This window comes from Poromitra crassiceps (genome assembly GCF_964638095.1).
Source record: "Poromitra crassiceps genome assembly, chromosome: 3".
Classification (NCBI taxonomy): domain Eukaryota; kingdom Metazoa; phylum Chordata; class Actinopteri; order Beryciformes; family Melamphaidae; genus Poromitra; species Poromitra crassiceps.
Window position 1 is genome coordinate 96094430 of NC_139625.1, and position 23660 is coordinate 96118089.

At 43.1% G+C, this 23660-nt stretch overlaps 1 protein-coding gene across 4 annotated transcripts in view; it reads left to right on the forward strand.

Moving 5' to 3' along the window:
• The first annotated feature begins 642 nt into the window (after nt 1-642).
• The window catches only part of rps6ka1 (ribosomal protein S6 kinase a, polypeptide 1), a 192304-nt gene continuing 169286 nt past the window's right edge, over nt 643-23660 (forward strand). Inside the window, exons 1-2 of one of the 4 annotated variants that reach the window (XM_083633915.1) lie at nt 643-1215; nt 20264-20329. In XM_083633915.1, coding sequence (XP_083490041.1) covers nt 1153-1215; nt 20264-20329 — 129 coding nt within the window. In that variant the 5' untranslated portion in view covers nt 643-1152. The remainder of the gene's footprint in view (nt 1216-20263; nt 20330-23660) is intronic. The other 3 variants (XM_083633916.1, XM_083633918.1, XM_083633919.1) reach the window with 3 other exon arrangements.

Here is a 23660-nt window from a genome sequence, read left to right on the forward strand (position 1 = left end):
TCTATTCTATTCTATTCTATTCTATTCTATTCTACTCTATTCTATTCTATTCTGCTGTTTCAGTTGCATGGTATTGTGTAATCAATTATGTAATTTTGCAACAGTGTGTGTGTGAGAGTAGCGTTGTTTTTAGACCTAAAGGCAATAGTGGTGCAGGTAAAGAAGCCAATGTGATCTAAATAGGTTTCATGATCCAAATAGTGTGGTTTGGGAGAAGCAGATCCACTCAGCTTCACTCCAGCCAGCTGCCTGCATGTCTGCATTGTCCTCCTGCCAGTCCATCTTTTTGGTGATCATCATATCATCACAGATGATTGTCAGGTTTCCCACTGAACGCCAATCGGGAAGAGAAGATGCGCATGCGCTCTGCCTCTGCGTTTCTCAGGTGCGTCTGCTGCCTGCACCGCTGGCATCATCAAAGCCAAGCCGTTCAGGATCTGCATGACGTATTTGCAGTTCATCTCTCCGCCAGATGATGGCGTGAGTGAGCAGCAGAGCTGGGCGGAACAAGCAGAAAAGTGGGCCGGATGAAATCCTATTATTGGAGAGAGTCTGCCAATAGCAGCTCTGCTTGGTGCCTTCTCGTACTACGGAGCCACACGGAGGTCCAGTTTGCGCACTGTGGGGTTCTGGTGGACAGGACAGTTGAGGGGGACTCCGCGCTGACTAAGCACAGGCGCACAGGGGAGATACACGGAAGATTTGATTCGTCGTCGATCGCAAAAAGCCGTGCAGGGACTCGCTTTATTCACCTCGGTGACATTCAACAGCACTACCAGAAGAAGCGTGGATCGCCGGGGGGGGGGGTCGGGACTGCTCTGTTCTCTCTCTCTCTCTCTCTCTCTCTCTCTCTCTTCTGTCAAACCCAGAGCCGACGCGCGTCACGGCACTCGGCACGCTTGTAATACCTGAAAAAGACGGGAGTTTTATTTGTGTGTTTACGGTGTTTTCACCTGGATTACTTCTTTGTCAACAAATGTTTTGAAGTTGCCCAGCAGACGACGACGACGTCAAATCAAGGGATTACAATTGTTTGTAAAAGCTCTCGCTGTGCTGCTGCTGCGCGTCGTCTTTCAGCGTGTGCTGTATAAATCCCCTCCACCTGGACTTGGGACAGAAGCTTGAGGGGAAACTCCCAAACCTGCCAACAACATGCCTCTTGCACAGATTGCGGAGCCATGGCCCACCATGGAACTAGTGCAGCTGGAGACGGAGGTAATGGATCTGACAGAGATGCTGTTCTGTGTGTGACCTTTATTTCATTCAGTCAAACATGAAAAGCTACACACGTTTTGTTTGAATGAAAGCAGCGTGTTGATGAGCTGGTAGCCAACGTTTATAGCTGTGTGTGTGTGTGTGTGTGGGGTGTGGGGGGGGGGGGGGGGGGGGGGGGGTGAGGGGACTGCCAAAATCATAGTTTAGCCTAAACAAGTAGTGTATTTTCGAATGTATGATGTCTTAATTTACCTGATGATATATAGGTTTGCCTCATTCCAGAGGATTGTCACAAAAGGTAACGTTAGTGCCTCTGTATACCTCCATTTAGACATAATATAGGCCAGTGGTTCTCAAATGTTTTCACATGAAGGACCCCTAAACTGACAAAGATTAGACCACAGACCCCCATTTGATAGGATTTTGTCCCACGGTCCCCCATATGGTAATACGATTGATGCTTTTAGATGTTTTATTACAGAAAGTGTAGAAAACCCATGACCAAAACACAATGACTATTATTGGAAATAAATGACCCCCCTTTTGGCTGGGGACCCCCTCAAGGACCCCTGGGGGACCCCTATTTGAGAACCACTGCAGGCACCCACATTTTGGAAATCTAATGACTCCATTGAATGATAAAGACATGATGAGAAAGCCATAGAGGTCTATCTTAGCCTAGTTACTGATTCCAGTACAAACCTACACTGGCTTCTCTCAAGTCTTAAGCAGTAAGGAGATGATTCATCATCACTACCCATTCATTTGGGACTTTTGACTGTGTCCGGGAATACAGCTCAATATAGAAATCCACACATAGCACAGTCTACTTTAACTACTTGAGAGGTCATGATGAGCAAGTCTCTCCCAAGTCGGATCTGTGATGTACAGTTTCATGCCTCACTGATAATCCAGTCTGATCTGTGATGTACAGTTTCATGCCTCACTGATAATCCAGTCTGATCTGTGATGTACAGTTTCATGCCTCACTGATAATCCAGTCTGATCTGTGATGTACAGTTTCATGCCTCACTGATAATCCAGTCTGATCTGTGATGTACAGTTTCATGCCTCACTGATAATCCAGTCTGATCTGTGATGTAGCCCACAGTTTCATGCCTCACTGATAATCCAGTCTGATCTGTGATGTAGCCCACAGTTTCATGCCTCACTGATAATCCAGTCTGATCTGTGATGTAGCCCACAGTTTCATGCCTCACTGATAATCCAGTCTGATCTGTGATGTACAGTTTCATGCCTCAGTGATAATCCAGTCTGATCTGTGATGTAGCCCACAGTTTCATGCCTCACTGATAATCCAGTCTGATCTGTGATGTAGCCCACAGTTTCATGCCTCACTGATAATCCAGTCTGATCTGTGATGTACAGTTTCATGCCTCAGTGATAATCCAGGCCAGGCTGTTCTCACCTTTGTGTGTGCAGACTGAGCATGCAGAGACTGACATCACAAAATAGGAGGCGGGACAAACTTTTCTGCTTAAGGGAGTCTTTAGTGAATGGTCACTATATATCAAACGGATAAATTACCATCTGATAATGGGACATTGGTCTTAATCTGCTATTATCAGTTATCGGCTATATAGCCAATATACTATAATAATATATATACAGATTAAATCAGTTGTTTACAATGAAAACTCATTTGGATTCCTTTAAACATCTCAGGTCTCTTTCTATAAGCTGGTGGACTCAGGGGGGTGAAGTTGCAACATTGTTGCGATTTTCATTTGGTCTGGTTCACTTTCACACAGCAATTTATCACAAGCACCAAACTTTCTGAACAATGTCACGTGGTCCAAACAGTCACTCATCTATTGGACAGAATAGAGAAGGGAAATCTCTCCTCTTCAGCAGGCTTCTAGCCTGGCTGAGGGCTGACTGAACAACACAAGTGAATCCGCAAAACACAAACCATGGAGCAACATCACCTGCGATATTGGGATTTCTGGTTTTACTTTGGTGTTACTATCAAATCATTATTTAACAAGAATGTGCCCAATATGAGCAGCAGATGAGGCAGCAAGCTGTTGGACATTTCATTCTGCAGATGAGAGTAGCCTACGTAGCGAAGGAGATAGACAAGCCGGCCAGCTGTTGAGAAATGTTGTTATGACGACGTACGACACGACGCGGCGCGCAGGTACTGTACACTAGGGCTGGGTTAAAAAAATCGATTCTCCGATTTTGAATCAATTTTATTGTAATCCTTTGATATCGATTCATATGTCCAGACTCCAGAGATCTTTTTTTTTTTTTTTTTATAAACATAGGCTATAATATTATAGGCTGTGTGTGGTAGTTGAAACATAGTTTCAAGTTGATGTTCATTTATGTTTGTAGTTGAAACAAAAACATAAATACTGTAGGCTACATAAATGGAAATGTTTGATCATTAAAGGAACACTCCGCCCATTTTCAACCAGCTTTGCATCATTAGAACATCAGTAGTATATCAGAAAACTGTAAACTGTTTTGAAGTCTGTCATTTAATTTGACAGTTATTGAGTGTTAAAGTGTGGACCAGTGACATCACTGGTCCACACTAACTCAAATTAATAACTCATGACATTAACTCAAATCAACTCTCAATAACTGTCAAACTAGATGAATGAGGAATAGTTTGACAGTTATTGAGAGTTGATTTGAGTTAATGAGTTATTAATTTGAGTTACAGGCTATGTGCTCCTGGGTAGTGGGTTAACCCTGTATGTAATGCTCAGGCTATGTGCTCCTGGGTAGTGGGTTAACCCTGTATGTAATGCTCAGGCTATGTGCTCCTGGGTAGTGGGTTAACCCTGTATGTAATGCTCAGGCTATGTGCTCCTGGGTAGTGGGTTAACCCTGTATGTAATGCTCAGGCTATGTGCTCCTGGGTAGTGGGTTAACCCTGTATGTAATGCTCAGGCTATGTGCTCCTGGGTAGTGGGTTAACCCTGTATCTAATGCCCAGGCTATGTGCTCACCTTGCAAAGGGTCTATGCAGCAACCTGTGGCACATGATGAGACTGAGCTGCAGGTAACTGGATATCTGTCAGATTGTCTCGCCATAAGAATGAGCTCTTGAATTAGCCCACTTAGTTAGGCAGGTGGACCAAGTATCTGTGTGTGTGTGTGTGTGTGTGTGTGTGTGTCTCTGACCTCTTCCTTTACTTCTGAATAATACTTACATCATCAGACAGATAGTGGGAGTTAAAACGATGAGAATCACTTGAGAATGTCTGTGTGTGGGGCCCAGGTTGGTAGAGTCCTTGGTAGAGGAGGCTTACGAGCCTTGCTGATGAGGCCGATGGCAGTTGGGAAGAAGCTGTTCTTGCGGCGAGAGGTTCTGGTCTTGACAGACGTCTCAGTCTCTTGCCGAGGGGGAGTGTTTTGGAGAGTTTGTGTGTTGAGTGGGTGGGAGGGGTCAGTCACGATTTTACCAGAGCGCTTCAGCGTCTTGGAGGTGTGCAGGTCCTGAAGGGATGGCCGCTTGCATCCGGTCACCTTCCTCCTTAAAGGAGAACTCTGGTTTTTTACACCCCAGACCTTATTTCCAGCTTAAAATATGATATTTTACTCCCCCAAATAACTTTGGTTTCATTCGGATGCCCACAGAAGATATTTAGCTCAGAGTAGGCTCCTCAAACAGGCTATAACGGGCGCAAACGGGGCAACCTGCATGCCCTCTGTAAATAACACCTTTTCTGTCAAGCCCCGGTCCATATCCTCATTATATGATCCAGAAATACACGTGAGGCTGTTTGTACGCCTCCGGGCTGTTCTGGTCTCCTCATACGGGGTCTGTGAATCCAAATCTCGTTCGTCCCGTTCCAACAGACAGAGCCAAGACGTTAACGGACAGACGCACCAACAGACAGAGCCAAGACGTTAACGGACAGACGGACCAACAGACAGAGCCAAGATGTTAACTGACAGACGGACCAACAGACAGAGCCAAGACGTTAACGGACAGATGGACCAACAGACAGAGCCAAGACATTAACGGACAGACGGACCAACAGACAGAGCCAAGACGTTAACGGACAGACGGACCAACAGACAGAGCCAAGATGTTAACTGACAGACGGACCAACAGACAGAGCCAAGACGTTAACGGACAGACGGACCAACAGACAGAGCGCCTTGGCTCACTTGGCTGAGTTGGAAAGCAGCTTGAGTTAGAGCCATATGAAATCCGCGTTAACGGAATCGCGGACGGAATCGTGGAATTGACCAATAAAAATGGAATCTACTGTAAAACGTGGAATACTGCAGAATTTGCCATAATTGGGCTGAAATTCAATATATAATGTTAATAAGGTGACGTCACACAGTCTCTCCCTCTCTTCCACACACACAGCTGCCTGCCCCTTACAGTAGACTCATCTGCAGTAACGTAACTATATATACCGTAGTCTAGATGGCAACAGGGAATGAAAGACGAAATATCCACTTTTGTACATGATGAAGCTGGAAAAGTTTCAATTGTGGCTGTGTATTCTTATTCAGTTGACAGATGCCGTTTTTACACAATTTCTTCTTTCTAAGATAAACACCACCACTTCCTGTTATAACTTTCAAAATAAAATCGTATTTGAAGCATTTTCTGTTGAAGTGAATGTTTTGTTCACAGTTGTTTTTTCTTTACTTGAAGCACACAATGAGAAGCTTAAAACACTTTACAAACATAAAAATTATATAGAATGTTTTGTACAGTCATCTACTGTATTTCTGACTTGAATCACTTGTTAAAAATGGTGCATTGTTGTGTAAACTGATTGTGATATCTTATTAAATTGTGGACATTTATTCATCCCTACATATTAGACACTATTTCTGATGGTAAATTGAGCGTAAAAAGCAAAACACAGAATTCAGAACAATTAAAACGGAAAAAACGGAATTCGGGAAAAAATAAAATGGAATTTGGAAAAAAATAAAACGGATTTCATATGGCTCTGCTTGAGTGAGTTGCGTCAGAAAGAGATTGGAATTTGATTGTGGTTGAAGGGGGGGGATAGAGGAAGTGCAGAGCAGGACTGTACACGCCTAGAGGTTGAAGGAGAGAGTTAAAGTTGGGTCTTTGTGCTTCTTTACTCTCTCTCCCTCTCCATCTCTCTCTCTCTCTCTCTCTCTCCATCTCTCTCTATCTCTCCCTCTCTCTCTCTCTCTCTCTCCCTCTCTCTTTCCGTCATGGCCGGTTGCGTAAGAACCGGCCATGACGGAGAGAGAGAGAGAGAGTTGAGGCTTCATAAATGGAATGTGTGCCATTGTCTAGCCTGAGAGCCAGGCGTGGTCAACAATGTACACACACGCACGCACACGCACACACACACACATGCGCTAGAGAGAAAATACGCAGGTTCACATGCATTCCTTGCTCTGTGTGTGTGTGTGTGTGTTGGCTTAGCTTAGCTAGAGCTAATCTGGGTGTGACTGTGACCTGTGGGTGGAGCACCTGTGCACAGCTACGGGAGTGGAGGAGGGGTGGGTGGGTGACTGCATAGGGGGGCGTGTGATAACACAGCCCTGAGGGTGATGGGTGCCCTGTAAGTCATGTGATAACACAGCCCCGAGGGTGATGGGTGCCCTGTAAGTCATGTGATAACACAGCCCCGAGGGTGATGGGTGCCCTGTAAGTCATGTGATAACACAGCCCCGAGGGTGATGGGTGCCCTGTAAGTCATGTGATAACACAGCCCCGAGGGTGATGGGTGCCCTGTAAGTAGGGGTGCACCGATCACGTTTTTTGCCACCGATCACCGATTGCCGATCACCTATGAGAAATATCTGCCCAACCGATCATTGACCGATCACTAGGGCTGGCACGGATCAGAAAACCCACCGATCGGATCGCGTGACGGATTTTGAGCCACGGATCACGGATTTTTCGGATCAGCAAAAAAATATATATATCAGATTTTTTCTCTCAAAATTAGATTTCCGATTAGATTTTTTAAATACTATTATAATTCTCTAACCATTTGTTGCCCTGCACAGCTCAAAAAATATATTTTTCTCATAAGTGACACAATGTATGCTTTTACTCTGAAGGCAGAACCCAACTTCCTGTTTTAGGTGGCACTGCTATGCCTAACTTCGTGGCTGTTGCTTGCACCAGTCACATGACACGGGTACAGACCTACAGACCAGACCAGGTCAGTCTGGAAATATAACGTTGATGCTACGTTAAGCTACTCAGTGGCCCCACGTGTTGTTCTGTTGTTATGTGTCCTAAGGCAACATTTCAGCGTCCGGTGATAATGTGTTCGTGAAACGTGTGCGCGCGTGTGTGTGTGTGTGTTGTGGCTCTCCTTATCTTGTGCAGCGCGCAACACGCTGATCGCATTCCTGTGCTTTTTCAGAGGTGTTGAAATAAGTTTGTGTGATGCTGTCTTTAGTAGCCACTAGCCACAGCCTTCAGAGAGACTTTACAGCAGCGACAAGGGATGAGGAAGCTCACTTGTGCTTGCCATGATGCCTGGCTGTGTCTGGCTGCGCTGGGCGTTCTCATACACTAACGTTAAACGTTAAATAAAACGAAGGGGGGGGGGGGGGGGGGGTCCGCGGACCATTGACGTTCCGAACCGCGTTCCGAACCGTGGGGGCTGATCCGTACGGGTCACGGATTATCCGTGATCCGTGCCAGCCCTACCGATCACCGATTACCGATTACCGATCACCGATATATATATATATATATATATATATATAGAGATGCACCGATATGAAAATTTTGGCCGATGCCGATAACCGATATTAACATTGCTGTTATGGCCGATAACCGATGTTTACAGATGTCGATATGATCTGTATAAAACCACATTTCTATGATCATCACATTTTGTACATAGTGAAAAACACATGTTAACACTGATTTTGAAAAAGTAATGCATTTCTTTATTTCCAAAAGTCCATACATCATAGATTTACTGCATTATTTCATCTCAATGTGAAGAATTTGGCTGATAATGATAACCGATATTAACATTGCAACATCGGACCGATACCGATATGTTAAAAAATGACTAACATCGGCCGATACCGATATGATTGCCGATATATCGTGCATCCCTATATATATATATATATATATATATATATATATATATATATATATATATATATATATATATATATTTATTTATTTATTTTGTAGCAGCCCCGAGGGTGATGGGTGCCCTGTAAGTCATGTGATAACACAGCCCCGAGGGTGATGGGTGCCCTGTAAGTCTGTTGTGGCCTAATTCTAGTGAAGCAACACACGGCCACCTGTAGCTGTCCTCTCCTCGCTCCCCTGTTTGCTTGCTGAATAGTCTAGCAGAAAGGGCCCTCAGATTTAGGTAGGTCTAAAGAACAGCCAAAAAAAAACAAATTTCCCCCCAATTCTTTTTTGTGACAACAATCAATTTCATTAATGGGAGACCCTAAAGATAAGAACAATCATTGTTGTCATTTGTTCTACCTCGGGTAGGGGTATCTCAAAAACTAAAGCCTTTTTTGAGGACTTGCTGCTAGACTAGAAGGTTAGGTGGGACTCTTTCAGCATACGCTGAAAAAGACATCAAATATTCCTGGAATAATGTCGTTATAATTGCAGTAATTGTTGTAGTTTTATTGCCACAAAACCAGGATGACTTTGTGACCTGTTGTTGTTGCCAGTCCTCACCTGTGGGTGTGTGCATTTACGAGAAGTTGAGATAGCTATACAGTATGATAAGAGCGCTATGTTTATTGTGTTCTTTAGTTGCCTAGCGACAAGGCAGCATGGCGCTAATCATGCTGTTAAAGCGTAGATGAGTCTTTCAGCTCCACACAACATCAATGCTCCTATACTGTTTCACTATGGCAGGGCTTCTGCTGTGACCAATTAAAAAAGTGCTGCTCTCTGGCTTCTTTAATTGGCTGCTCTGTAAATCTGTTTAATTACAGTAGAGATGCGCGGATTGACTTTTTTATACCATCCTAATCCACGTGTATGCATGAACCGTCCGCCCGCCATAAATCCGCGCAAATTATTTCATACTATTTATAGATGTGCGCCCGCCATGCACCCGACACTACAAACGCTATAAAATGCTATAAAAGGAGCGAACTTACGGTTTCTGCTGCCGTTGGTGCGATCGCTGCAGTCCAAGACTCCAAAGACTCAGTGAAACCACCTAGATGTAACGTACTTGGCTGCAGCCACATATAAACAACACACAACCACACAACTCACCACCTCTCTCTCTGGGAAATTGGTCACGATTTTCTTTGTGATTTTCACAAAGTCATACATCAAGGACAGACTGATAGAAATAGCGGAGACACGTTCATTCATTTCAATCGAGTGAAAAGCAAAACAAGGAAGTCAAGCGCGTGCCGTCTATATAGCCAATCAGACTTGCGCGACACATCGTGACGTAGTCAGCGACACTAGACATTTCACATGGTAGAAAGTAGAAATGGTGTCTACATTACAGCAACACTCAGCCACAAGGCTCGTTACTGCATGAAGAAAAGCTGATATCCTGTCTAATGTCTGCTGTTCCATGGGCTATCTCGGCTTTGTTCGGGAAGCTAAGCCAACGTGGCTAACGTAGCCTGGGTCTGTGAACGTCAGTAGAGTGCCAAAGTCACCCCTTCTCCCTGTCCATGGGATTTCATCCGCCATTCATTTTTCCATAGACCTGGCGTAAAATGCGTATAAAAATTGTTTTACCTGGTCAAACCAAGCCATTCAACTATACTTAGAATCAGGGAAGACCGTAACATCTGTGACTCGCAAAAGCAAAACCAAACAAAAGTTTTTGTTTGTTTTTTATGGGAAAAGTCAACCTTGGCCCAGTGAATTTGAGTGAGTTTTTTCTAGAAATGCCCATTCCTAGCATATTATCATTCATCATGTTTCTGACTGTGCATATATCATTCTAGCTCCCTGTCATTTAGGGAAAAAATGCTTTTGTTGTGTGTGTGTGTGTGTGTGTGTGTGTGTGTGTGTGTGTGTGTGTGTTCTCTCATTGAGGAAGCCCAGGGGAGGGAAAACACAGTTAACTGGGCCACTTGGATCAGTCATGCAGAGCTAATGAGGTTGAAATGTGTTGAGCAGCAACCTCGAGAAGCAGTTGCTGACCACACACACACACGCGCACACACACACACACACGCACACTTTTCCAGCCATTGCTCTTACTGTTCTGGGTTAAACAACAAGGCATGTAAACGCGCGCACACACACACGCGCACACAAAACATGCACGCGCCCACACACACACACACACACACACACACACAAAACATGCACACGTGCGTCTGCACACACGTCACACACACAAAACGCGCACGCACACACGCGCGCACGCACACACACATGCACGCGCACACACACACACACACACACACATGCACGCGCACACACATACACACACACACACACACACACACACACACACACACACACACACACACACACACACACACACATGCACACACACACACCTACCTCACTGAGGGGAGATCAGTGGGCAAGTGAACTAGGGAATGTATGAAGCCAGTTCTGGAATTCCATTAATTTGAAAAGTCCGCAGGGGGGCGCACGTCAGGTCCGGAAGTGACGACACGTACATTGGCTCCAATGTAAAAATGAGCCGACTTCTCTCTCGTTCTGTGTCTTAAATAAACATTTTCCGAATGAGCTTATGGTCTGAATAAACAATTTCAAGTCTTTTTCATGCTCTCCTGGGCTCCGTTTTCTAAATTATGGTCCCATTTCGAGTAAAAGAGCCGATAAAAATTATAACTTTGGGGGCGGGATTTTCTTTGATTTACACCAGCCACAGGAAACCAGATGATTCCAACCAGTTGCCAAGGCAGGCTAGCTAGCTAGCTAGCAACGTAGCCAGATATTAAAAGTAAAATAACAGAAACAGCGTTACCCTTATGATATTTTAATGATGTTAGTAGACACACGTAACAGTATAGATCCCCGTGATGAGGTATGTTGATCAAAAGAACACTTAAAACGCTATATCAAAATCGGGTTTTAGTGGACGGGCAGCTCTGAAGTTGGGGCTTCAGAGCTGATCTGCGGCTAGCTAGCTAGCAACGTAGCAACAGTATAGAGCCCCCGAGGTCTGTTGATCAAAAGAACACCTAACGCTATATCGTTATGTAATGTGACTTGTGACATGATCACCACATTTCAATAAATATAACGTTTTTGCACATTTGAATGCTGCTGGTCGTTTGTGTAACGCTGTATATATTGGACATTTAAAGCTGATACACAATTGTGTTGAGGTAATTCCGCAAAGCTCAGTTAAAAATATAACGTGTAACACCAATGGAAGATGGGTAGCATTAGCTAACGTCATCCAGGCTATAAACGTAAGGCTGTTATGAAACGCTGATTCAGACGTTACAATAATATGACATAATATGAGCCAGTTGTTATGTAATGTGACTTGTGACATGATCACCACATTTCAATAAATATAACGTTTTTGCACATTTGAATGCTGCTGGTCGTTTGTGTAACGCTGTATATATTGGACATTTAAAGCTGATACACAATTGTGTTGAGGTAATTCCGCAAAGCTCAGTTAAAAATATAACGTGTAACACCAATGGAAGGATGGGTAGCATTAGCTAACGTCATCCAGGCTATAAACGTAAGGCTGTTATGAAACGCTGATTCAGACGTTACAATAATATGACATAATATGAGCCAGTTGTTATGTAATGTGACTTGTGACATGATCACCACATTTCAATAAATATAACGTTTTTGCACATTTGAATGCTGCTGGTCGTTTGTGTAACGCTGTATATATTGGACATTTAAAGCTGATACACAATTGTGTTGAGGTAATTCCGCAAAGCTCAGTTAAAAATATAACGTGTAACACCAATGGAAGGATGGGTAGCATTAGCTAACGTCATCCAGGCTATAAACGTAAGGCTGTTATGAAACGCTACACAATAATATGACATAATATGAGCCAGTTAGCCTAGCTAGAGAGAGTAATTTCAGACCACCAGATATCACCATATTTCATTTCAATAAATATAAAGCATTCGTTGATTGAAGCAGACTCAGACTGCTGGTCGGTTAAGTTTCTCCGTCGTCCTGTCCTCTGGTACAATCTTCGGTTTGTGTTCACTCGACATCAACAATCTTATACATGATAATATACAACAAGGCTATCTTTGTTGACAATGTTTATTGACAAAAGCATTAAAACAAGCAAATATAACAATATTCTCCGGTCACTGGCAGATACTAGCTACAATTGTTCAAAGCAAATCTCTCATGTCAGCATTTGGCTTGTGTGTTATTGCAATTTCCTATGTTATTGCAATTTCCTATGTTGAAACAACTGATCAGCAGTAACGTGTATAGTTTAGCGTTAATCTCAGGAGAACAGAATATTATAGCTTTGATCTTCACAAATCATGATCCTCTGTTGTGTGTCCCATCTGGTACTGGACAGCAGCTACCCCTGGAAGAAACGAATTAGACACTGTTAATCACTGTATAACGTTAACGTTTGCTTACCCAACACTACGTGCGATTGGTAAATACTGTAAATGCAGAGGTGGATAAACTATCCAGAGGAGTTGAACCCCCAGCTTGTTCCCCCTCATCTAACGTTAGCTAGATATATAACGCTATAGCTGGTAGATCATATGAGTATGCTTTGCGTCTGCCTCATCTCAAAGAGGTAACCTAGGTAAACAGAACTGCGTTTGTTTTCTGTCTACGTCCGAATCTGTGCAGCATGCAATACTGTTTAACGTTGTATAACGTTAACTTATGCTACTCTAGTCTAACGTCCTCCTGTAATGACAAATGGACATGTAGCTAGCGTTAATGTCATGCTATGCAATTAGCGTTACGTTAGAAAATAAGATTACCTCGATTTTGTGGAAGATGCAAGCGGCAGGCTGGTGACGCCGCGCGAGGTCTGGAGGAAATAATACTCTGGTTTTTCTTCGGGCTATTGTATTCACTGTGACAGCAATGGAGCAAGGCTAGCAATAGCAACTAACGTTAGCAACATTTGTTAGCCAAGCTAACGGCTAGCAGGGAAAATAACATGAACAAGATGGATGCCGTGGCGGAGGAAACCCTCCCCCGAGTCCCGTCCACGCTCACGCCCTTTCCTGTTTTCCCGGCTCCAGGTTTGAACAGATTTCCCACAATGCAACAGGAAAATCCATTCATCCAATCAAACGAAATCAAACAATATCGGGAAGTGAGCTTCATTTTGCCGTGTCAAAAACATATAGCTCAGTTGGTCCATATATTGTACTGTCCATGGGGGAGATGAAGGAAAGTGTACAGTCAGAGACAGAGACGGGGGTGAGGAGGCAAGAGAGAAGTACTGACACGTTTTTGGGGAGTGGAAATCTTAATGGCCCACATTGACTTCCTCAAAGATCTCTTGTGCGTTTGGTTTTGTCTGAATCCTGATTCTGAAGCACATCTGCCATTGACTTCCAAACTGTGCCTCACCAACTAAATTGCTTCCATTTCTTTTCTCCCGTGCTACTTAAAACATGGGCATGGCTGTTACAACTTTGATGACTGGTATACTTCACCCAAATTAAATTGCCTCCCTCACAATCAGGATTTCAGTTGCAAGTTGGTCTGTATGGCTAGGGGCTGTACATCCCACCCGGTTACTGCTAGGGTGAAAAAAATGTAACACACTCAACAGTAGTTTTGACTCAATTTGTCAATAGTTATCAATATAAAGTGATGTACATATTATTACACTACCTGGGTGGTACACAGCGTGTTGTATTTTCAGCTGTATTTTTAAATTTTCAGTAAATTATGTACAGTATCGCAATATCTATATTGTATCGCAATGTATCGGGATACAATCGTTTCGCGCCCCATATATCGTGTGGGTGGGAAGCCGGAATGAGGGTATGTGTCCTGGTCGCTGCACTAGCGCCTCCTCTGGCCGGTCGGGGCACCTGTTCGTGGCGGAACGGAACTGGAGGGAATGGCGTGATCCTCCCACGTGCTACGTCCTGCCGGTGAAGCTCCCCGCTGTCAGGTGAAAAGAAGCGGCTGGCAACTGCAAATGTGTCGGAGGAAGCACGTGTGTGTCTACGGCTCTCCCCAGATCAGCAGAGGGGGTGGGGCAGCAGGGAGAAGTGGCCAAAAGAACAATTGGGGAGAAGATGCGGGAGAATCAGAAAGAAACAGTCTGTCTGTTGTAGATAAATAATTCTGAACCCCTGTTCATTACTACTCCAGGGAGATAGAGGGCGCTGTGAACTGCAGACACAGTGTCTGGGCGGAGCCTAGACCAAAGATTATAAAGGAGTAGAAGACCCTTTGTTCTGGGTCATTTGCCATCCTAAGGGAGTTGTTTGAACAGGCAGTGATCCGGATCCGTTTGTGGACTTTTGTTTTTGTAAATAAACTATGTTACAATTTACTCTCTAGTAAATTGACTTATTTAAAGGTTAAAACGAAACTTCTCACCACACTGTACACTGCCTCTGTACGCACGTCCTGATATCGCCGTGTTGGTATCGTTCCTGGACCAACATTTGCTCCTAGTACGGGCCGGGAAAACCCCGCCCCCAACTCATTTGATTGGTCGCCGCTATTGCTTCTTCCTGAAAACGTGCGACAAGTAAGAAAAGATGTTTAAGATTAGGGTTAGGGTTTTCTTATCTAACGATAACCCTAACCACATTGTTGTACTTGCCTAAACCAATTTTTTGTTCGACCGGGAGTGGATTGGAAGGCGCTCACCTTATCCAGGGTATCCGCGGGGTCTTGAAAAGTCTTGAAAGGTGGGAATTCAATTCAGGGAAAATCAAGACCCTTGAAAAGTATTGAAAAGTCTTAGGTGGATTTCAAATTCAAGACCCTTTAAATGTGTTATTTTTTCGATGTGAATTTCATTTACGCCGAGTAAAAAATAATTTGCGTGCTTTTAAAAGAAATAATAGGCTCGTTTAAGATGAGCAAGTTCTGCGCACATTCGACCAGTGCCTTGCTTGCCCCGTTGCATGATGGTTAGAAAAGTTGTCCGACTTGCTCTGCCTGCCCGACTGTGTGAGCCACGGGACTCTCGTGAGAGCGAGGCGGGCGCAGACTGTGGATGACAGAGGATGACGAGAAACGCATCAAGCTGAGCGCCCATTGGCTCAACACAGGTGCATCACAAACCCACAGTGAAGTGTAGAAACTTCAATTTGATATCTATTCCAAGCTGTCACTCCATATTTTACATAAATACCACCTACATTAAAATAAAAAATAAGTAATCTGAAGGGCTGGGTCATTTGAGCAGTGAGTGTGGGTGGCGCTAATGCATGTTTTAACACCTTGAGTGCCATGGACGAGATATCTCGTCTTACATAATCCGACCGTTGAGTGCCAAAGACGAGATATCTCGTCTTACATAAACATTTTTTTTTTTTTACGGTGGGACATCAATCAACCCCTTTTACGTCTTCTATATCAATATTGGAGGAAGAGAATGTGTATAATCTATTTTACCGACCACTAAGTGGCGACAGTTCTCTCCCAAGACAGAGAGAAAGCCACAGCCACGGGTCCGCTGCAGAAAGCCAGTCTAATTTTCAAGGAAATAGCTGGGCGAAAACTCTTTCGATTTCACACACACACACACACACACACACACACACACACACGCGCGCGCGCGCGCGCACACACACACACTCGAGTACCTTTGCGCATAAATAAGACCAGAATCGCAAAAGCTTCTTCAAAGCTCTCAGCCGACACCTCAAGAAACGAACGAGCCAGTTTTACAGTCCAGACTGCCGAGAGCGGCCGCGGAGCCTCCTCCCTCCGCAGCACAGATGGAGGGAGGAGTTTGGAGACACACACACACACACACACACACACACACACACACACACACACACAATACAGTATACAGACTTGCCCAAGGGCACCCATAATCACAGGCACGTGAGGTGGTTCTAAAAATCCATTTATCTCTAAACTCTCTGAAAATCTCTGAAACCATGCTGTACTCAACGGCTAATATCTACATAACTACTAACTCTGCAAACTAACTCTTTTAGACAGAGAAAGCACACATTCTATTAGTTCTTTTTAGATGATTGGTGTTCACGAAGTCTTAACAGAAAAGAATCCTCGGCTCTTGTAAAATGAGCCAGAATCCTCAAAAAAAACCCTGGCACAACTTACCTACAGGATTGAAAAAACGGCTGGCACTCAATGTGTTAATTTGTTTACAAACCGCTGTTAAACAAAACTGTAGAAGAAGAAAAGCAGCAGTGAGTGTGCTGCGGGGGTGTTCGACTTGTTGATGCCTCACCTGACTGTGCTCGCCTGCTCTCGTCTGCTTTCCAGGCGAGGCGGCAGTCATCTCAAACGAGCCTATTGTAACGTTACATGCATGTGACAGTGTGACCGTGTGGGTGTGTCGTGGGCGTCCCCCCCCTCCTCTCCTTCACTCATTCAGTGCTTGCTTCAACACAACAAACATGGCTGCTGTGAGCGCATGCGGTCTTGTCCGGTCTAGACAGCGTTATTTTGCTTACGTTACGTTGCAGACAGGGATGGACACTACATAGCCCGTCTGTAAACAATGTTTAAAAGTGAGGAGGCGAACTGGTGAAGGGAGCTGACCAAACGCCGACAAACATCACGACTTCAAAGAGCAACAGGTAGCAAATGTGATCGATAACTTATAATTACACTCCCTCAAATAAGTCGTCAAATGATTTTTATTTTGTGACAGAAAACATTTTTCACCGTCAGTTTGACGAGGACATGTGCTCAGTACGAGCGACCCTCTGCCAAGTAACGTTATTGAGTCATGACGCTGTTTATTTAATAGGGTGATCTGGTTGTAAAAATAAAACATTTATATCAGAAAGACGTTGAAAGCAGTGATTGATAATCAATGAAATCTAATCTTTTTCTGCAAATTGCATCTTTGGGAGGTTGATTCTGGCACTCAATATTACGGGTGGGCAATATATCGATTTTACATCAACATTGTGATATGAGACTGTATATGGCAAGGGTGTCCAAACCTTTTTGAATGGGGGCCAGATTTGATCATGTGAAAATACCTGGGGGTAGCTCTCAGAGTGCACCAGATTGATCCTCAGGGAAACACTGTTGTGTGCATGTGTGAGTGAGCATGTTATTGTTATAAATATACTTTACTTTATATATATTTTTAAGTTTAAATAAACCTTGCCTTTGGGTTAGTCACTCAATTTATTCTCTTGAGCTTGATTCCTTCCCGGGCCTATCTGAATTCTGTTGTATTGATACAGTGCATAGAAGTTATGGCAAACTAACATCGTTTAGTTTTGCAATCTCAAACTCAAAATGTATAGTAATTGTTAGTTAAAGGTGTGTCGCTGATGTAATCGGTCACAGCTCGAATTGGCGATGGGGTCTTGAAATGTATTGGAAGGGTCTTGAAAAAGTCTTGAATTGAACCTCAGGATTGCTGCATATACCCTGTTATGCATTTAGCCATAGGACAGAGCTCACCCACAGCTGCACTTTTTTTCACACACTAACCCTCTGCACCTCTGTACCATAATGGAATAGTCTTTCCGAGTGATCCCAGCAGGAATCAAACCTCCGGTTCGCTCTGCAAAACCATTTGTAACTTAAAGGAGAACTTGCCTCCAAAACACTTTTTTTCAGCTTTTAACCAATATATATGACTTTGGGGGTGATGTGTGAAGAATTCTGGTCAAAATTTCCACATTTGACACCAAACTGTTGCCATTTGACCATTTGGATCATTTTTCAGCAGCATACCTGGCATAAGCGCCCTCTAAAGGTCGAACACTGCTTTTTTTTTTCTTTCTCAAATGAATGGGAGATTAGGGGCACACTGACGTCTAGGGCTGTCAATCTCCCTCTATAATCAAATTCGAATTTCAGTGCTTTATACATTTTAATATTCGAATTATATTCGAATATTTTAATTAATTTTTAATTGAATTAAAAAAAAAAAAAAAAAAAAAAAAGATTTTGGTCTGAGTGAATTGTTGTCTTCTCTTATGTTATGTTCTGATTCTAAATATAGCTGAATCTTTGGGTTTGACCAAGTAAAACTTTTTCTAAGCATTTTACCAAATGTAGATGGAAAAGTGAATGGTGGATGAATATTCAAAATAATATTAGGCTTATCACAAATAGTTCAGCAATGATGTTTATTTAAGAAAACATGTTCCTTGTACAATGTACATATACATTCATTGCATTAGAAAATAGGTCAGATAACCAGAGCTTAGTTAATATTCATCAGTGATGTATTGGTGCTGTCTGAAATGCTAAAATAAAATAATTGATAATAAAAAAAGACACAGCCTTTGTTTGAGCTCCTTATCAATAAACAAATAAGTAAACTTTGCCAAAACAACAATGAGCCATGAACAAAAAAAAATCAGTCACGTATTGCACTTAAGAGCTACAGGTTTACATTCAGTATAGCAGCTTCAACAGTCAACTTCAGTTAACAATGAATGAACATACATTTTAAGAGCTACAGGTAGGTTTACATCAGTATAGCAGCTTCAACAGTCAACTTCAGTTAACACTCTTTTCTTCAAGTATGTTGTCAGAACTTGTCACTGTTCTAGTGTTCTAAAAAAAAAAAAAAAAAAAAAAAAAATTCGTTTAAAAAAAATAATAATAATCGAATTTCGTTCATAATTATTAAATTCGAATAATATTCGAATATCAAAATTCGTTTCAACAGCCCTACTGACGTCACAGTGCCCCCAAAGACTATGGGATTTCAAGATAATTACTCCCCTACCTCCCCTGTACCCTTTCGGCTCCTCAGAACTCCAAGCCTATTCCTATTGAAGTTTGCTCTTAAAATACTGAACCAAACGTCGTCAAAGTTGGCACATGTCTTAATTATAGTTAGTTTCCCGCTGAATGTGTCATTACTTTATTAATATCTTACCTGGATAAGCTCGAATGATGATGTATATACTATCAGTCCGAGTTGGAAGCAGCTGTCTCCAGCCCAGGCAGGCGGGAGCGAGTCGTACTGTAACCTCATGCACTAGCGCCAAGCTCCGGGGGCGCGCGCAGCAGCAGCTGGGCTCTCTCGGTGTGTCTGTGTGTGTGTGTGTGCTCCTCCACGTTGACTGTGGAGTTTTGCTGCGTGGATTGGGTTTGACCGTTTGATCAAGCAAGTAGCTCCTGTGCTCTTAAAATACTGAACACCACGTTGTCATATTTGACATATGTCTTCATTGTAGACAGTTTATCGCTGAATGTGTCATTACATTATAAATATCTTACCTGAATAAGCTCAAATGCTGTTAGAGGATTATCACACCGAGTCTGGAGCCCTTTCTGCGGCCACGCAGCAGCTCGTAGGCACCCTGCCTTTTAGAGCGCGAGCACGAGCTGCTGTGTGCTCAGGCAGCGGGGACGCGCGGGCGGAGCTCTTCACATCCCTGCGCTGCAGTAACTTTTAACAAGAATCACGAAAAGCCCCAAAACGCAAATTAAAAACGGATTTCATTGCGCGGTTTATCTCTAGTTAGACGAGGGAATTACGTGGAGAAATCTCGCATTGTGTTACCCCAGAGCGAGAGGTTTGTCCTATTGTGGGTGTGCTGCTGTTAACGAGCCCATGTCACTTTGCTCTCATAACGTAGTTTGAGACGCTGCCATAGAGATACATGCAGAAAAATAATTAAATTTCTAGTTCGCCACTGAATTACCAAATTGATATAACTTTCAACCATTTTCAGATTTTCTGTTTCCATACAGGCCACCAGCGTTGGCTAGTTGTTGATATTTATAAATATATTGCCCCTCTCAAATAAATTATTTTTGAGGCAGTAGGCAAACTGTAATAGCGTCGATTTCCGAAAAAAAATCTTGACTTGAACACAGCCAAAGAGTCTAGTATAGACAAGAGTATATGTCATTTCTTGGTTTTTTCCATAGGTATTTTCAAATCACTGTTCTAATACATATCTAGGGGGTAAGTCCTCCTTTAAGCTCTTCAATTAACACGTGAACCTGTTGTGTGTTTAGGTACTTCCAGGGTTGGACGAGCGCTACTTCCAACGTTCAGCCAGGGTGACAGATTCACTTACTGATGTAGGTCATTTGTTCTTCTCTCTTGTTCTCCTTCATATTGTTTGGTTTTGATGTCATTCTTGTTAATACTGGTTTAATTTCTGTGGCAAGAGACCTCGCATAATATCCCCAATATGGTTTCTTACCCGCACAATATTTTCATACACTTTCTGTTTTTACTGTGTGCAAATAAATACAAATCAAATAAATATAGAGGCACCAGTATTTCATACCCAGTTTAAAAGTTCCATGTAGGGATTTAATTGTAACTTTTAAACGTGTATGCTCGCTGTGACTATCCAGTGCCAAAGTCACCTCCTCTTCCGCATTCAGCAGACAAACCAATGGATTTCATCCGCCATTACATTTTTTCATCTACATTTTGTAAAATGCTTATAAAAAATAGTTCTACTTGGTCAAATCAGACCAAAACAAACAAACAAACAAACAAAAAAAGTTGACTTTTTTTTATCATTATTTTTCCTTAGTTTTGGTATACAAAAAAAAAACTTTTACGGGCACCTCCGGTGACCGGCTCCAGTCAGTCCACATAGCCGATTATGTGCGCCGGTCGGCTTTCACCTTTTTTTGTTTGGTCAATTACCGCAAGCAGCCAAAAGGAAACACACGCCAGCATGTCCTCCTCATTGTGGAAATTGTACAGTTTGTCACACATGCAAGTTGAAAATAAGCCGTGGAGGAGCAGGGTACGTTGCCGAGTCCCACTCGGCTGGAGTCCACTCCAGTCTGAGCAGCTCGCTTCACCTCACCGGCCCCTCTCTCTCCCCGGCCACAGCGCAACACAGCCGGATTGGCGAAGTGAAGGTACTGTAGGCTACTATCAAGCCCTGTGTTACATTTCCCCGACCAGCTGCAGTCCACATCACCGCTGCCTGCTGCAGATCAGCGGCTGCTGCTATCTGTCAGTCAGTCACGTTGTAACGTGGATACAGGAGAGGAGGACTATTTGTTTTGTATTGCGAATAGAACAACGAACATAATAATAAAACGCATCCGACCAGTCTGCAAGCTTTACTGTGCGTGATGATTTTTTTTTCGGATGGCGGATTAAAAGAAACTGACTCTGTGTGTAAACTCAACTCAAACTAATTTCCTCATCTACAGCCAAATCCACAACTGTAGAGTGTAGGGATGGGTACCGAACTCGGTACTTTTACAGGCACCGACCGAATTACGTCGGTACTGCCCCGTACCAGTTCACATAAAAACGAACGGTACCAAATTTCGGTACTTGAACGCATCTGAGTAATAGAAAGAGAGTGGTGAAAATAGAAATTCCGACGGAACCTTAAGGCAACACGCAAGAGCGCGTTACGTCACTACGTCACTCTGGTTCTGAAAGCAAAACAGGACCAGCCGAAAGCTGTGGCTACACTTTACCAAGATAGACTCAGACAACACTGGTTGCAACATGTGTGATGTGAATTGCAAAGCTGGCCAGGGAAACACCTCAAACTTGAGGAAGCATGGTCAAACACAAGATATATTTAGCTAAATGCTGAAGACTGTAACGTCTTAGATAGGCTGAGGGTGAATGAAGCAGATAGCCTACCGCACCGTTGCTAACGTTAGCAGCACCTCCTCAGCTGTAACGTTGAGAGAGGCATCGACTTCTACAACATCAAGTAACGTTATTTAATTAGCTAGCGTTAGCTGTATTAGTTGTTTCACTGCCGTTGTGGTTGTTAGATAACGGGGCTTTTCACTGTCTTCACAACGACTGCAAACGTTACTACGTTAAACGTTAAACGCTAACGTTACTCTTGCTGCAGTAATTGTCAAGGGTTCAACAGAATGTATTTCCTCAGCCTGTATAGTAGCTATCAACATGAAATAAAAAGCATTTGAGAGCTTAAACCCGTGGGTTTTTATTTGGAAGGGTTACATTTGCCATAATCTTTATTAACATTTCTTAAAATGCATTAGAATATTTTAATTTTTAATTTTTGGGGTTAAAGATAAAAAATTTTTTTAATGAACATTAGGGCAAATATAATACGAAAAGCCAAAGGGTTAAGCTCTCAAATGCTTTTTATTTTATGTTTCTATGTGCTACAGAGCCTGAGATATGAAGGCTTTAGTGAATACTGACCGCTCTCTCTGAGAAGTTTGGATTTTTTTTATTTTTTACAACTGTAATTTTTTTTGTTATTAGAGCGTGTAAAGTACCGAAAATGGTACCGTTTTGGGTACCGTACCGAATTCCAGGTACCGGTATCGTACCGGTATCGGTTCAAATGTGAACGGTACCCATCCCTAGTAGAGTGGGCATGGCTTCGAAGGTCTCTGGGCTCCAGATCTATAGGCTATAAACTCCTTGTCCAGGGATAACATTTTGATGTTTATTTATTTTTATTCTATTTGTTTATTTGGCAGGGACATTAAAACATTAAAAACATTAAACCCTATAGGGGAAGAGATGCTTTGTAACAGATTTAGCCATAGGCTACTTTCCATCTGGAGCCCCTCATGCAAATGATAAGAAATGTGACATGAATCTTAATTTTCTATTAAAGCAAAGTAAAAAAATAAATAATCAAAAAATAACCCGTCAATTATTGTTCTTAGAAAGAAAATCGGAATCGGCCAAAATTGGTATCGGCAAGTCAGACTCTTCAAAAATCGGAAATCGGAATCGCCCAAGAAAATCGGCGCAATCGGTGCATCTCTACTATGCAGTACCATGCGGTCAAAATGAGACATTACTCTACCATAATTGAATAGAGCTGAACAGTCGCATCTCTTGCCCCCCGGAAGTGAGTTTCCCATTCATTTTCTCCATAGACATTTCGGAAAAAAATCCTTATATAACGAGTATATATAACGAGCTGGAACCAAGCCAACCCGTGACCTACTGAATCGTGAGTGACCACAAAACATTTCAGTTGGAGCAAAAACAAAACATAACGGGGGGAAGGGTGATCAAATCAGTCCCACTCTCTCTCTGTCCCTGCCTCTGCTCCCCAGTCCCCTTTATGTCCTGCACTCCATGTCCCCTTTATGTCCTGCACTCCATGTCCCCTCTCTTCCTCGTGTGATTGGTCAAGGCCACGGCCTGTCATTGTGTCTGTGCTGCCTTGCTGTCTGCAGTGTTATTTTGTGTTAGCGTTAGACCTGACTGCCGTCATAATGGAAGAGAGCACATACAGGAAGTGGACGACTTCAGGGTCTGCGAGGGGAAAACCAAGCACGAAGCGGATGAAGGGGGAGGGGTTGTCAGTCAGTCTTGCTGCCTTAAAGTGCAAATGTCGCCCTCTCTTGGTGCGGTGTGTGTGACTGCCATGGTTATTTTTGTATCCCTTTATACATTAGCTGCCTGTACAAGGTTAGT